The 14,786-nt window shown below is 36.4% G+C and overlaps 1 protein-coding gene across 6 annotated transcripts in view; it reads left to right on the top strand.

Moving 5' to 3' along the window:
- The window catches only part of LOC128638491 (probable pleckstrin homology domain-containing family N member 1), a 324,001-nt gene that overhangs the window by 287,634 nt on the left and 21,581 nt on the right, over positions 1-14,786 (top strand). For 4 of the 6 annotated variants that reach the window (XM_053690472.1, XM_053690474.1, XM_053690475.1 and 1 more), the window contains 2 exons: positions 2,107-2,182; positions 8,666-8,742. In XM_053690472.1, coding sequence (XP_053546447.1) covers positions 2,107-2,182; positions 8,666-8,742 — 153 coding nt within the window. Of the gene's footprint in view, positions 1-2,106; positions 2,183-8,665; positions 8,758-9,471; positions 9,861-14,786 lie in introns of those variants that run through there. The other 2 variants (XM_053690477.1, XM_053690476.1) reach the window with 2 other exon arrangements.

The raw sequence follows: 14,786 nt of genomic DNA on the forward strand, positions 1-14,786 counted from the left end.
TCCAGATCCAGGGATCCTCAGGCGGAAGCAGTGGACGCGTTGTCGCTTCCTTGGAATTATTATCCTGCCTATATCTTTCCGCCTCTAGTTCTTCTTCCAAGAGTGATTTCCAAAATTCTAATGGAATGTTAGTTTGTACTGCTGGTGGCTCCAGCATGGCCTCACAGGTTTTGGTATGCGGATCTCATTCGGATGGCCAGTTGCCAACCTTGGACACTTCCGTTAAGACCAGACCTTCTATCTCAAGGCCCATTTTTCCATCAGGATCTCAAATCATTAAATTTGAAGGTATGGAAATTGAACGCTTGATTCTTAGTCATAGAGGTTTCTCTGACTCAGTAATTAATACTATGTTACAGGCTCGTAAATCTGTGTCTAGAAAGATTTATTATTGAGTCTGGAAGACTTACATTTCTTGGTGTTCTTCTCATAAGTTCTCCTGGCATTCTTTTAGAATTCCTAGAATTTTACAGTTTCTTCAGGATGGTTTGGATAAAGGTTTATCTGCAAGTTCCTTGAAAGGACAAATCTCTGCTCTTTCTGTTCTTTTTCACAGAAAGATTGCTAATCTTCCTGATATTCATTGTTTTGTACAGGCTTTGGTTCGTATCAAGCCTGTCATTAAGTCAATCTCTCCTCCTTGGAGTCTTAATTTGGTTCTGAGGGCTTTACAGGCTCCTCCGTTTGAACCTATGCATTCTCTGGATATTAAATTACTTTCTTGGAAAGTTTTGTTCCTTTTGGCCATCTCTTCTGCTAGAAGAGTTTCTGAGTTATCTGCTCTTTCTTGTGAATCTCCTTTTCTGATTTTTCATCAGGATAAGGCGGTGTTGCGGACTTCATTTCAATTCTTACCTAAGGTTGTGAATTCTAACAACATTAGTAGAGAGATTGTTGTCCCTTCATTGTGTCCTAATCCTAAGAATTCAAAGGAGAGATCTTTACATTCTTTGGATGTAGTAAGAGCTTTGAAATATTATGTTGAAGCTACTAAAGATTTTAGAAAGACTTCTAGTCTATTTGTTATCTTTTCTGGTTCCAGGAAAGGTCAGAAAGCTTCTGCCATTTCTTTGGCATCTTGGTTGAAGTCTTTGATTCATCATGCTTATGTGGAGTCGGGTAAGTCCCCGCCTCAAAGGATTACGGCTCATTCTACTAGGTCAGTTTCTACTTCCTGGGCTTTTAGGAATGAAGCTTCTGTTGATCAGATTTGCAAAGCAGCAACTTGGTCTTCTTTGCATACTTTTACTAAATTCTACCATTTTGATGTTTTCTCTTCTTCTGAAGCAGTTTTTTGTAGAAAAGTACTTCAGACAGCTGTTTCAGTTTGATTCTTCTGCTTATAATTTCAGTTTTTTTCATTATAAGATTAAAACTTTTTGATTTGGGTTGTGGATTATTTTTTCAGCGGAATTGGCTGTCTTTATTTTATCCCTCCCTCTCTAGTGACTCTTGCGTGGAAGTTCCACATCTTGGGTATCTGCTATCCCATACGTCACTAGCTCATGGACTCTTGCTAATTACATGAAAGAAAACATAATTTATGTAAGAACTTACCTGATAAATTAATTTCTTTCATATTAGCAAGAGTCCATGAGACCCACCCTTTTTTGTGGTGGTTATGATTTTTCTGTATAAAGCACAATTATTCCAATTCCTTATTTTTGATGCTTTCGCTCCTTTCTTATCACCCCACTTCTTGGCTATTCGTTAAACTGAATTGTGGGTGTGGTGAGGGGTGTATTTATAGGCATTTTGAGGTTTGGGAAACTTTGCCCATCCTGGTAGGAATGTATATCCCATACGTCACTAGCTCATGGACTCTTGCTAATATGAAAGAAATGAATTTATCAGGTAAGTTCTTACATAAATTATGTTTTTTTATTTGGTTAAGTTTTCTTTCCAAGAAAGTACTTTTGGCCTGGGACAGTGAAGAGAGGAAATATATCCATAATAAATCCCTGTCTAAAACCATCTGGCTTACTCTCTTGATGGGGGCTTTGGTTTTTTAACGTCTGATTATTTTGTACTATTGTTTTTGCCCTTTCTGTGGAGATGAGTGGACAGGATTAATGTATTTCAGGGGTCATGTTTTTACTTTTTCAGGGGACACTTCCATTAAATGCAGTCCGAGTCTATGAAAGCTTAGCATGGAATGGGAGATTGGAATTTCAGATTACAGGTGAGTGCATTATATCTCAAAACACTTTATGCTAAGTAATTCTTACTTGTGAATTTATAGGAGTCTGTCAGTTAAAACTGTATACAATTTCTTTTTAATTTAGGTAAAATAGTAAATAATATTTAAACTTTGTGTTTTTCAATTTTGGTTAAATAATCACTAAAATGGAGGCAGATACTGTACAATTATCAGAATTCACTATTACTGCATATTAAATGATACCTTGTAATTGCACTTTTTTTCTGTAGTCTTCTAATAATGTTCAGACTTTGCTGATATGTTAATCCTATTGAAACATATTAATATTTTGTTTACTGCAGTTGTTTTTCAATGGTTAGACTCCTCCTTCAACTTTCCTTATTTGGAGGTCTGAAGAAGACAGCGCTAGCCACTGTCATTGTGCTAAAAAAAAAATCACCATAGTTTGGATTCAGCAGAAATGATATGATAAACTTAAAATGTAGGACAAATATGTGTCTCTTTAAAGGGACACTGAACCCAATTTTTTTATTTTGTGATTCAGATTAGAGCATGCAATTTTAAGCAACTTTCTAATTTACTCCTATTATCAATTTTTCTTAGTTCTCTTGCTATCTTTATTTGAAATAAAAGCCATCTAAGCTTTTTTGGGTTACGAACTCTGGACAGCACTTTTTGATTGGTGGATGAATTTTTTCCACCAATCAGCAAGGACAACCCAGGTTGTTCACCAAAAATGGGCCGGCATCTAAACTTAGATTCTTGCATTTCAAATAAAGATACCAAGAGAATAAAGAACATTTGATAATAGGAGTGAATTAGAAATTGCTTAAAATTTCATGCTCTATCTGAATCACAAAAGAAAAAATTTGGGTTCAGTGTCCCTTTAAGTTTTTCGAAACTAGAAAATCCTCCACTCTCAGACTTAAATAAAAGGAAAAGAGGATTCAATAAATAATGAAAGTTTATTGCAAAGTTGTTTTGCTACACAAAAATGAATGTAAAGCTAATGGCCTCTATTTATCAAAGTCTGGCGGACCTGATCCAACAGTGCAGATCAGGTCCGCCAGACCTCGCTGAATACAGAGAGCAATACACTCTCCATATTCAGCATTGCACCAGCAGCTCACAAGAGCTGCTGGTGCAACTCCGCCCCCTGCAGACTCGCGGCCAATGGGCCACCAGCAGGGGGGTGTCAATCAACCCGATCGTACTCGATCTGGTTGAATTGCGACGATGTCTGTCTGCCTGCTCAGAACAGGCGGACAGGTTATGGAGCAGCAGTCTTTGTGCAGGCTCGCCAGAAACACGGGGCATCAAGCTCCATTCAGAGCTTGATAGATAGGCCCCAAAATGTCACAATTCAGATAGAGCATGCCATTTTAAACAACTTTCCAATTTAATTATTTTATTACATTTGCTTTGTTCTGTTGGTATCCTTTGCTCAAGTGAGTACCTAGGTAGGCTGAGGAGCAGCAAAGTACTGCTGGGAGCTAGCTGCTGATTGGTGCTGCACATATATGCATCTTTTCCGTAAGTGCATTGTTGCTTCTTAAACAAAGGATACCAAGGAAATGAAGCAGATTTGATAATAGAAGATTATCAAAGTGTTACTGTCCCGTTAACACACAATAGCATATAGGATACTGTGTTTGGTTTTTGGTACTGGGGACGTCCATAGAATCTCCAAGGGGCATTGGCATTACACATGATATTGACAGCCCCTCTGCACATGCAAATCATCTATAATATGATGTACATACAGGTATGGTAAGCCCATGCACAGATTTAGGCTATATAAGGGTATACTTCTAAATTGCCTATTTCCCAACAAGAGACCCTTGGGGTTCCAGTTTTAGGGATCTGATCAAGCCCTGTCCATGCCCCAACCAAAAAGTCTGCATCATGTCCACAACCATGCCCCTTCTATTGTGACCAGATGCCCACAAGTACTTTAAATTCTAACATTCTGGAAAACATGTTAGGAACAGTCACAGTTCTAGAACCTAATATTTTGGGGGCTAACAAATAAGGTGACCATAATACATGGACCACTTTACAGCTCAATGGGGGTGCTAAAAGTCTGTTTGGAGGTGCATAGCACCCACATAGAACCACCACGGGTTGGGAGTAAGGATGGACGAATGTTTTGCAACATTCAAATACATTCAAAATACATTTTAACTCAGTTTTTTTTTTTTAATGTTTATGCAACATTCTAACATTTAATTAATATAATAGTATTTCCAGTGCTTTTTTAAATGTATTATTCTAATTATGCAATATTCGAAAAAGAAAGATTTGAATCAATATATTTGTGTCAGAATATATATATATATATATATATATACACCTGTGAGCCCAATCCAACACCTTGTGATATGCCATATCCCATTAAAAACAATGTTAATGCCATTTTTTGTATTTCTTAAACGTAACAATCAATCGAAATCCAGAACAAGATTTTGTTGTGCACCCTATAGAAGTCTAAGGGGAGAGTTAGCCACGGCCATTCTATCTGACCTCCAGATGTTTGCGAACCTGGGGCTGAATATTTTTACTTACAACTTGTAATATGAACACAAGAATAAGAGCGCTATTGATTTAACTTGAGCAGTGTAAGCGTTCAATATCGCTAATATTTTTGCGCTACAATTGTAATATAGCCTCCAATGAGGTAAGTTAATTTATAAAAATGAATTGAAATGTCTCATAAAATTGAATGCTCTGAATCTTAACATTTTCATGTTTACTTTAATTTTCCTCTAAGTCTTATTCCATTACATCATCCTCATCCCAGTCCTGGATATTTCATTGGTAAACAGTTAATCAAATTAGAAATTTTCTTGAGAAGTTCTAAAAAAACGCTTGTTCTCTATCAGTTTTTATGGCATAATACTTATACTGTACTCCCCATTTCCAGTAACATGTTTTGACCTTCAGATTTTCTATTACAGTACAGGAAATTAAATAAACACGTCAAAGATGATGCTATCTTTCTATTTCACATTTTTTTTTAAAAATATGTAAATATTTACCTTTAAGGACAATGAATGTCATGAATTAGCAGAGCTGATGGCTTCATTGTATATATGCCCAGTGTTTATTGCCCACAGATTAAAGGGATATGAAACCCAATTTTTTTCTTTCATGATTCAGATAGAGCATGTAACTTTAAGCAACTTTCTAATTTACTCCTATTATAATTTGTATTCATTCTCTTTGTATCTTGATTTAAAAAGCAAGAATGTAAGCTTAGGGGTCAGTCCATTTTTGGTTCAGCACATGGGTAGCACTTGCTGATTGGTGGCTACATTTAGTAAAAAAAAAATGTAATTGTACGGTCATTATCATTTTATTTCTGTCTTTTCGTGTAATTTAACTCTAAAACTGTGTTTTTCCTATGCCCCTAGAGAGGCTGGAGTACGTACTGCATTATTCACATCTGATCCTGTAACATTGTACATACTGATTGCTTGGTCAGTGCAGAAACTAATCAATATGTCTCTGACCGACCACAATTAAGGAGATAAGATAAAAAGGCTTCTCTTGGGGTAAACAATGCAACATTTGCTTAACAAACTAAGGGAAAAAATAAAAAAAAAAACATTTGGCTGGGCATTCAGTTCTTTTTCTGCCCATAAAAAAAAATCCCTAATCTTAAAAAAACAACAACCTAACTCTATAAAAGGCTCTTTTAAGGGCTATTGGTACTTTGTCTTTAAAATAGTTTTTTCTTATTTTGTAGTGTTTTTTTGGGGGGGGGAGGGGTTAGAATAGGAATATTTATTTTTGGTAATTTCGTTAGTTATTTTTTGTAAGAGTAGCTTTTGTTATTTTTTTGTAATTGTAGGGTTTTTGTTTTTTATTTTTTGTAATGTAGTTTTTGTTATTTTTAAGTCATGTTAGGTTTTTTATTTTTTGTAATGTAGGTTTTTATTTTTAAGTAATGTTAGTTTTTTTTTGTTAGGGTAAGCTTAGGTTACATTTTAATTTTACAAGTAAGTTTTTATTTATTTTAAGGTAGTTAGAATATTTTTAATTAATCTATGGGTATATTAATTGGGGTTAGTTTAGGGGGTTTAGATTTTAATTACTTTGCGATGTGGGGGGATGGAGGTTTATAGGTTAATAGTTTATGTAGTTTGTGATATGAGGGGATAGCAGTTTAGGGGTTAATAGTTTAGTTTGCGATGTGGGGGATGGCAGTTTAGGGGTTAATAGTTTATGTATTTTGAGGTGTGGGGGGATAGTGGTTTAGGGGTTAATAGTATTATTTAGTGTTTGCAATGTGGGGGGATGGCGGATTAGGGGTTATTAGGCTATGTGCTTATGGTAGGGTGTTAGTTTTTTTTCCAGGTTTTTTTTGTCCTTTTCGCGAGTAGAGTGCACATGCATAAGATAGTTAGCCCCCAAAGAGATAACAAGGAGTCCCAACCACATTAAAGACTGGGGTTAGTGCAGCTGTTACGTCACATGACAAATCTTCAGATTTCCAAGTTAGCACCTTTGGGGACTGGCTACTCGTTCGCATTAATATGTCCGTGTGCACTTGTAATTAAGGTTTTTAATGTTGTTTTAAATCATTAGTACACAGTTGAAGAGCACTGTCATTGATTCAATCAGCTGGGTCAGGTGACTAGCATTACTCAATGGATCATCTGCAGTTTCCGCTCGGGACCTTTTACTTTACTTCTGCCAAGGGGTTAAACACACAGAGGTGCAGGGCTGCTAATTCTTAAAAATGAAATGCGCTAAAAATTAGTTTTCTATCATACTGACTTTTTCTTTTCACTTATTTCATTTATACAAATTGCCTTTCTCCCTCTTATCCTTAGTCCTACACCTAACCTATCCTGTATTAGCAAGGAAGATTGTAACGATCACCACTTTGTAGGTTGACATCACTATGAGAATGATCCTAGAAATGTTTACTCTTTGCAGTGACCACACATTTTTACAGCACATGCCATTTTAAGTTAATGCCAGATATGTTTTTAATTAGAAAGCTCTGTTTTTGAGACAGGATCATTTTACTCTCTAACCTCCATACATGTTTTGGATGAATCTCTTGTCATAAAAATGTCCTTAATTTTGTCCAGTAGTTCTTAAGAGGGTAATTTGGAATTAATGTGTTAGTGAAATTTCATTTATATGCAGTTTCCTATTGTGAAATGTCTTCAGAGCAGCAAATGATCAGCTGGATAGCAACTGAATCTTAAATAAAGTTAAAGTAGTAGCTAGTGCTACTGTAACAAACAATTTGTTGATTCTGTTTTTTATTCATGTAACAAACAATAAACAGATTGTTTATTGTTTACAAATGCACAATCACCCCATATTACTTTGTCATTGCACCTCTTGTAAGGGAAGGGAGGCAAAATAATTATACTGCAATAATTCCAGTACTGTACATGTTATGTTGGACTCGTGAGTGATATTATGGTTACTAGAACAGACACAACTGTATGTCACACAGAACACAAACTATAAATCTGCTTTCTCTGTGGATCATTCAAGGAACTTTCTTTACTGATCATATCCCTTTAAAGGAACAAAATAGCTATATGCTAAATCACTTGAAAAGGATGCCACATAACTGTAAAAAGCTGACAAGAAAATATCAAATATTTAAAATAATTAATAAAATAAAATAATAAAATAATATTTTTTAAAAAAGCAGATATTTTACCTCAAAATTCTTTCAGCTTATCCTTTAGCTACTGTCCAACTGCAGGTTGGCAAACCCCCAAAAACAATAGCCAATCAGCATCAGCAGTGCTGCTGAGCTCATGCTTTGCTTTACTATGGTCTCATTTCACAGTAGTAAGCTTCCTTAAACTGAGTATGGAGCCAGATGCTCATTCCCTTGCAATTCCTGGGACTAACATCCTTATTGGTTGTTTAAAGTTCATTTACAATGGGATATGGCTACTGAGGACATTTTGAGTTAAAATGTCTTCCTTTTATACATAGAGATATTAAGGTGATACTTTCTAGTCAGCTTTATACAGTTTGGCTGCATCACTTTCAAATGCTTCAACATGTGGGTATAATGTCCCTTTTATTCCTTTTTGTTTAAATGTAGCAATGGCAATTGTATTTGGAGATAACAGAAAAATGTTAGGCTATCAAGGCAAAAGTTATGGGAAAACAATTTATAATCCTAGTCATTCCCTCATTATTCATTTTAGAAAACAATAAGATTATGTAGTATTTTGATTTCTAATAGTTACTGTACCATATCATCATGTTTTTGTGTTATGTTTAGAGGCTAGATAAAGATGAAACAATTATGGGAATGTTTAATCATAATAAGGGTCAACAATCTTCAGATTTTGTAATATTAGCTAATACTGTTATGCTAGTACAATTCTGTGACACAGAAATGTTATCCAAATGTCACTGAAATGATATTGCCTTTTTAGTTATATTTTTAAGTGTATAATAATTGTATCTTTTTTAAATACTATGTCTAAAACTTGTTTTGTCTGTGTCCCTTAGGAGAATTTATGGAGCCAATATTAATCTCTTGTATGACTGCTTCAGATTATAATCAATGGATTTTTCACCTACAAAAGGTACAGCATTACTAGGTATAAGTTAATTGACTGTACCACCTTTATTTAGATGTAGTGATATTGGTCTATAGCAGGGCTTTGAAAATCCCAATAACTACAGTTTTCTAGTTTTTTTTTTTAGATTATTATATTTAACATATCCAGAGTTTTAAAAAGTTCTTGATTTCGTGAAATAGTCCCAGTTTGTGAGACCCTCTATTTCCCTCCCTTATTTACAAATACCTTATTTTATGTCACAACACACACGTTGTCAACCTCTAATCTATAATATTGTATTTACCAGCTTCAGATTAAATGCTAAATCTGTTGTAACACTTATGAGTGTTTTCAGTTAGAGTTTTTGGTACAGCAGTTGAATAGTAGAGTTATCTTCTGTTTCTGTTATACCAAAGGTAGGGCCAGATTATTTTTTTGTCTCACATATAGGACCATTAAATATACATTAACTATTATATTAACTGAAACAAAATATGTATTGAAATATATATACAAAAATAAATGTTTTAGGAAGCCCAGTACCACAAAATTACATATGCTTACCGTGAACTTCATTCTTTAAGATGCTCAACATATTTAAATGATTGTCTTGCTATTTTACTTTGGCACTTTCTATCCTGCTGTTTTTACTATGTGGAAAACATATTTTAACTTTACTCCCTGTGAGTATTTTCCAGTAGCGCCTTACTTGTGTGAAGCAAACTACACTTTTGTCTTTATTTTTACTTGCAGTGACACATCCAGTACTCCAAAATATCAGATGTTGAAGTTTTAACCCCTATTTGATCTGCGCCACCTATCTAAGTGTCTGTCTTTTTTATATTGACACAATCAAAATCATCAATTTTCCTTGTTTATCGGAAGCACTTTTTTCAGTATCAATTTGTTGAAAAATGGCCCTATACTTAATGTGCAAGTCCTGTTTTACTGATCACAATCCTAGTTCTCAGTTAATGACATATTTACAAGTCCATTTTTCACCTTTGGACCAGGTTGGCATAGGAGAGGGTAAACTTAGCCCCCATGGCAGTCCCACAGTTCTGAAGATAGAATGTGTTGTCAAACTTGAAAAAAATTGTGTCAATAAAAATTTGGTTGCTCAAATAATTTAATTTTGAAAATTTGTGTTGTATTTTGTTTTAGTTGTTAAAAAATACTTAATAGCCTGAAGGAGCTATGAGGGATAGAAGAATAAAGTGAAGTTACATCCACTGATAGCCAACAATAACCTGGCTTCCATATGAACTTCTCCATAAGTTGTAACAGATGTTTAGTATCCCTCAAGTAGCTGGACAGCCCCACAACCAAGGGTTATAGGATACTACACAACTACAGGGCTAAATTATGAGTAAAGCACAATTTATTGCTCCTACTCACGCATTAACTCTTCCAGAAGTAAGCTTATTGCGTGCGTAAGGTAGCGCACGTATTACAAGTTAAAAGTAAAAAGTTTTCTCTTGCGCGCTAACCCAATGTGCACAAAAAGCTGGACTTCAAATATCACGTTAACGTATTCCCCAATAGAAGTCAATGGAGCGTGAAATTTTCTCAAGGGCGCTAACCCGACATGAAAATATTAATATTTCATATTCCAATGTTCTTCACATAGCAGAATATGTTCTATTTATTCATAAATACATATTTCTACATATATATGAAATATAGGAACATCTATTTAAAATACATACAACATATTCCCCTATGTGAAGAACATAGGAATGTGAAACAGTTACAATTAGTGCTCAGTTAAACACGTTATTAAATATGAATATTGCATAAATGTTTTTTTCATGTTTTCATATACTTGACTGCAATGGACTCTAAGTACATATATATGTCTACATATGTATTTATGTGTTTGTGTATATATGTCTGTAAAAACATATATACACATATACATATGTACACACACATACATATTTAGACATATATATGTATGTATCTCTATGTAAAAGCCATTTGCAGTCCTTTTTTCCTAACACCAGAGACTTCATATGTTTGAGCCCTTATAAGTTTTTAATGCAGTTTTTTTTACATATTTTTTTATTAGACAGTGTTATTATTATCAGTTATTTGTAGAGTGCCAACAGGTTCCACAGCACTAAAGACATGGGTCTAATTTGCAAGGTGACAGTTATGGGAGACAAAGGGATAGAGGGCCCTGCCAAGAGTTTCACTCTTGAAAATAATCTCTCATGAATGTGATCTACAAAGCAGTTAGGCTTGTAGGCTTACATGCTAAGGGGCTTCAAGGGGATAGCTAAAGGAGGAGAGGGACTAAGATAGAAAAACAGTAGTGTCTTTAAGGAGCGCTTGAAAGTTTTAAAAACTAGGGGAGAGTTGTGTAGAGTGAGGCAGAGAGTTCCCCAAAATAGAGGCCAGTCTAGAGAAGTCTTGTAGATGGAAGTGTGAGGAGGTAACAAGAGAGGAGGAGAGAAGTAGGTAATGAGCAGAGCGAAGGGGACAGGAGAAGCGAGTATCTGGATACTAGGTCGGAGATATAGGGTGGAGCAGTGTTATTGAGAGCTTTAAAAGTTAGTCAGATTTTATGTTTTATTCTGAAGGTTAGAGGAAGCCGATGAAGGGACTGGCAGAGAGGTGCAGCAGATGTGGAGTTATGTGTAAGGAAGATCAGCCTGGCAGAGGCATTTATTATGGATTGTAAGGGAGATAGACGGCAGCTAGGGAGGCTGGAGAGGATGGAGTTGAAATAGTCAAGGCAGGAAATGATGAGAGAGTGGATTAAAGTCTTTGTTGTGCCTTGTGTGAGGAAGTGGCACATTTTGGAGATGTTTTTAAGGTGGAGGCTGCAAGAATTGGCCAAAGACTGGATGTGGGGAGTGAAAGAGAGATCTGAGTCAAGTGTGACCCCAAGACATAGGGCATGCGAGGTTGGGGTAATAAGGTTATTATCAACAGTTAGATAAAGTTGGGAGGTAGGAATTTTGGAAGAAGGGGGGAAATAAGGAGCTCGTTTTTTGAGAGATGTAGCTTAAGGTAGTGAGAGAACATCTATGATGAAATATTAGAAAGACAGTGACATAAGTTAGTAAGGAAGCCGATAGGTCTGGTGCAGAGATGTAAATTTGGGTATCATCAGTATACAAATGGTATTGAACCCCATGGGACTGTATTAACAAACCTAAGGATGATGTATAAATTGAGAAGAGAAGGGGACCAAGGACAGAGCCTTGAGGTGTACCCCAACAGAAAGTGGTAAAGAGTCAGAGGATGTGCCAGAGAAGGTAACATGAAAAGTCTGGTTAGACAGCTAAGAAGAAAGCCACGAGAGAGCTGTGTCACAGATGCCGAAGGATTGGAGGGTTTGGAGCAAGAGAGTGTGGTCAACCATGTCAAAGGCTGCAGACAGATCATGAAGGATTAACAATGAAAAGTAGCCTTTACATTTTGATGTAATTAGGCCATTAATAACCTTAATGAATGCAGTTTCTGTGGAGTGTTGTGGGTGAAATCCAGATTGCAATGGATCAATGAGGGAGTTTAATGTGAGGAAATATGATAAACATGTATATACAAGCCTTTCCAGAAGATTTAAGGCGTAGGGGAGTAGGGAAATAGGGCAGTAGTTGGATGGGGATGATGGATCAAGAGAAGATTTTTTTTAAGGATAGGTGTAATTAGTGCAGGTTTAAGGGAAATATACCAGTGCTGAGGGAGAGATTGAAAATATGTGTGAGTGTAAAAGAGAGGGAGGGCAGTAATGTCTGGCTTTGCAGGTTTTGGACAACGGTTATTGGTTGAGGGGGTTGGAGACTGGTAGTGTGTTGAGAGATGATTTAGTTTCTGATGGATTCTATTTTGTTGGTGAAGTGGTTTGAAAGATCTTACGCTGAGAGAGAAATAGGAGGTGTGGGTGGAGAAGGGTGTTAAAAGTGGAGAACAGACATTTTGGGTTTAAAGAAAGAGTAGAGATAAGAGTAGAGAAGTTGTCCTGCTTGGAGAGGTTATTATGAGTGTAACTTGTATTTTCAATGTGTTTTGTGGCAATTTTTATTCGAGCATATCAGTTAACCAGAGTTCTGAAGTTGCACTATTTTAAACATTGAGATGTTTTGTTGGAACAATTTTCTACGGTAGCCCTTTTCAATAAAGCGCTGTCTCATTTCTTCGGTTTGGATTTCTGCCTGTTCAGTATTCGTGTTGTTCCTGCGTACCCTATAGAATTGTGACTTTGGAAGCTCTTTTTTAAGTGCCGGGGGGTGGCAGCTTGAAGCTTCTAGGAGTGAGTTCCTGTCAGTCGGTTTTCTATGTAGGGTTGTACCCAGTTTAGTGTTATCCTTATATATTTTCATGTTTTGCTGTAGTTAATTTTGAATTTCAGGGTAGTGTGCTCGCTGTTCAATTCATCAAACCATCTTTGTAGTTGTTCTTCGCTGCCCCTCCAGATAATCAGCAGATAGTCTATATATCTTTTAAAATATAAGATCTCTGATCTATTGAAGCACTCAGTCCCGTTATTCTCAAACTCTGACATGAATAGGTTAGCGTATGATGGGGCCCCGCTGGACTCCATATCTGTCCCCATCAATTATAGATAGAATTATCGTTCAAACCAGAAGTAGTTCTTCGTGAGGCAAATCTCCAGTATGTCCAGAATGAATTCCATAGGTGGCCCTATATAGGGCTATTTCAGAGTTTGTCTTCTGATCGCTGCCAGGCCTTCAGGGTAGGGGATAACCGTGTATAAGCCAATGACATCCAAGGTCACTAGCACATCATTGGTATTTATTTTCAGATTTTTAAGGGATTTGATCACATCTCCTGAATCTTTAATGTATGTGTTCATATTTTGAACAAAAGGTTGTAACAGACTGTCTACATAAGTAGCAAGGGGTTGTAAGATAGAGTTTACTGCAGATACAATGGGACGTTCTGGTGTTTTTCTTAGATCCTTATGGATTTTTGGCAAGGTATAGAAGCTTGGTGTCCTTGGGTAGTCCGTTATTAGGTATGATAGTCTGTTGATTGACCCAGTTATCCTCAAAAGCTCTCTTCAGGTATTCGTCTATTTCTGACTTGAATTTCGGGATTGGGTCTCTTGGTAGTTTGGAGTATGTCAGGTTATCATTCAGCTGAGTGTTGATTTCATCCTAATAGTAATGGTAGTCCATAATTACTATAGCACCTCCTTTGTCGGCCCTTCTCACCACTATAGTATTATCCCCAGTCAGTTTTTTCATAGCTGTTTTTTCATTCTTAGTAAGGTTAAACCTTACACTATCTCTTTGAGATTCAGTGGAGTGGTTCAGCAGGAGTGGTTCAGCTCTGTTTCCATTTTTTTACAAAATTTCTGGATCGTGGCGTTAGTGCTTTTCGGGTCAAATATGACTCTTTTCCTTAGACCCACAACCTGTTATTTCTCTGTTGAGCCAAAGAATTCTTTCAGTCTTAATGTCCGCTGCAAGTGCTGAATGTCAATATGGATGTCAAATCTGTCTGTATATTTAATTGGGACAAACGAAAGTCCTTTTTGTAGGAGCCAGTAATCTCTGGCTGATATTCACCACTATCTGTTCATTCATCTCCTTCTCGGGGGTCTGTTTCTTATTCTTAAAATGCTCCCTCCTCGAGTGGGGGCGTCCCCTCCAGCGTTTTTTTGACCTCGTTGTTATTCCTTCTCTTTGTATACCTGTCGGTATATCTTGTCCTGATGTGCTGTCTGAATCTGTGCCCAATCCTGAGCTGTCTACTGTAGCTAGATTTCATGGCCTCCTTGCCCTGTATCTTCTTGGGCGGAATTCTCTAAGCCTCTGTCTCTCTTCTGGTTTGAGTAGCCATTTGTAGACTTTATTTTCTCTGAAATCCTCCAGTACAGCTTCAAATTTTCTGTTCTTAAATGCCGTTAGTTCTTTTTGATATTGCTCCAGCTATGTCCGTAGTGTAGTCTCCCATTCTTCATCGTCATTCTGGAACAGAGCTGTGGTGTTTTCTGTGGTGAAATGTTCTATTTCAGTTTTAGTTTGTATTAGCAGGCTTCTAACCTCTTGTATAACAAGAAGCATTAGATCAAGTGCATACTTATTTAA

Source organism: Bombina bombina, chromosome 8 (assembly GCF_027579735.1).
Source record: "Bombina bombina isolate aBomBom1 chromosome 8, aBomBom1.pri, whole genome shotgun sequence".
In the NCBI taxonomy this organism is placed as follows: Eukaryota; Metazoa; Chordata; class Amphibia; order Anura; family Bombinatoridae; genus Bombina; species Bombina bombina.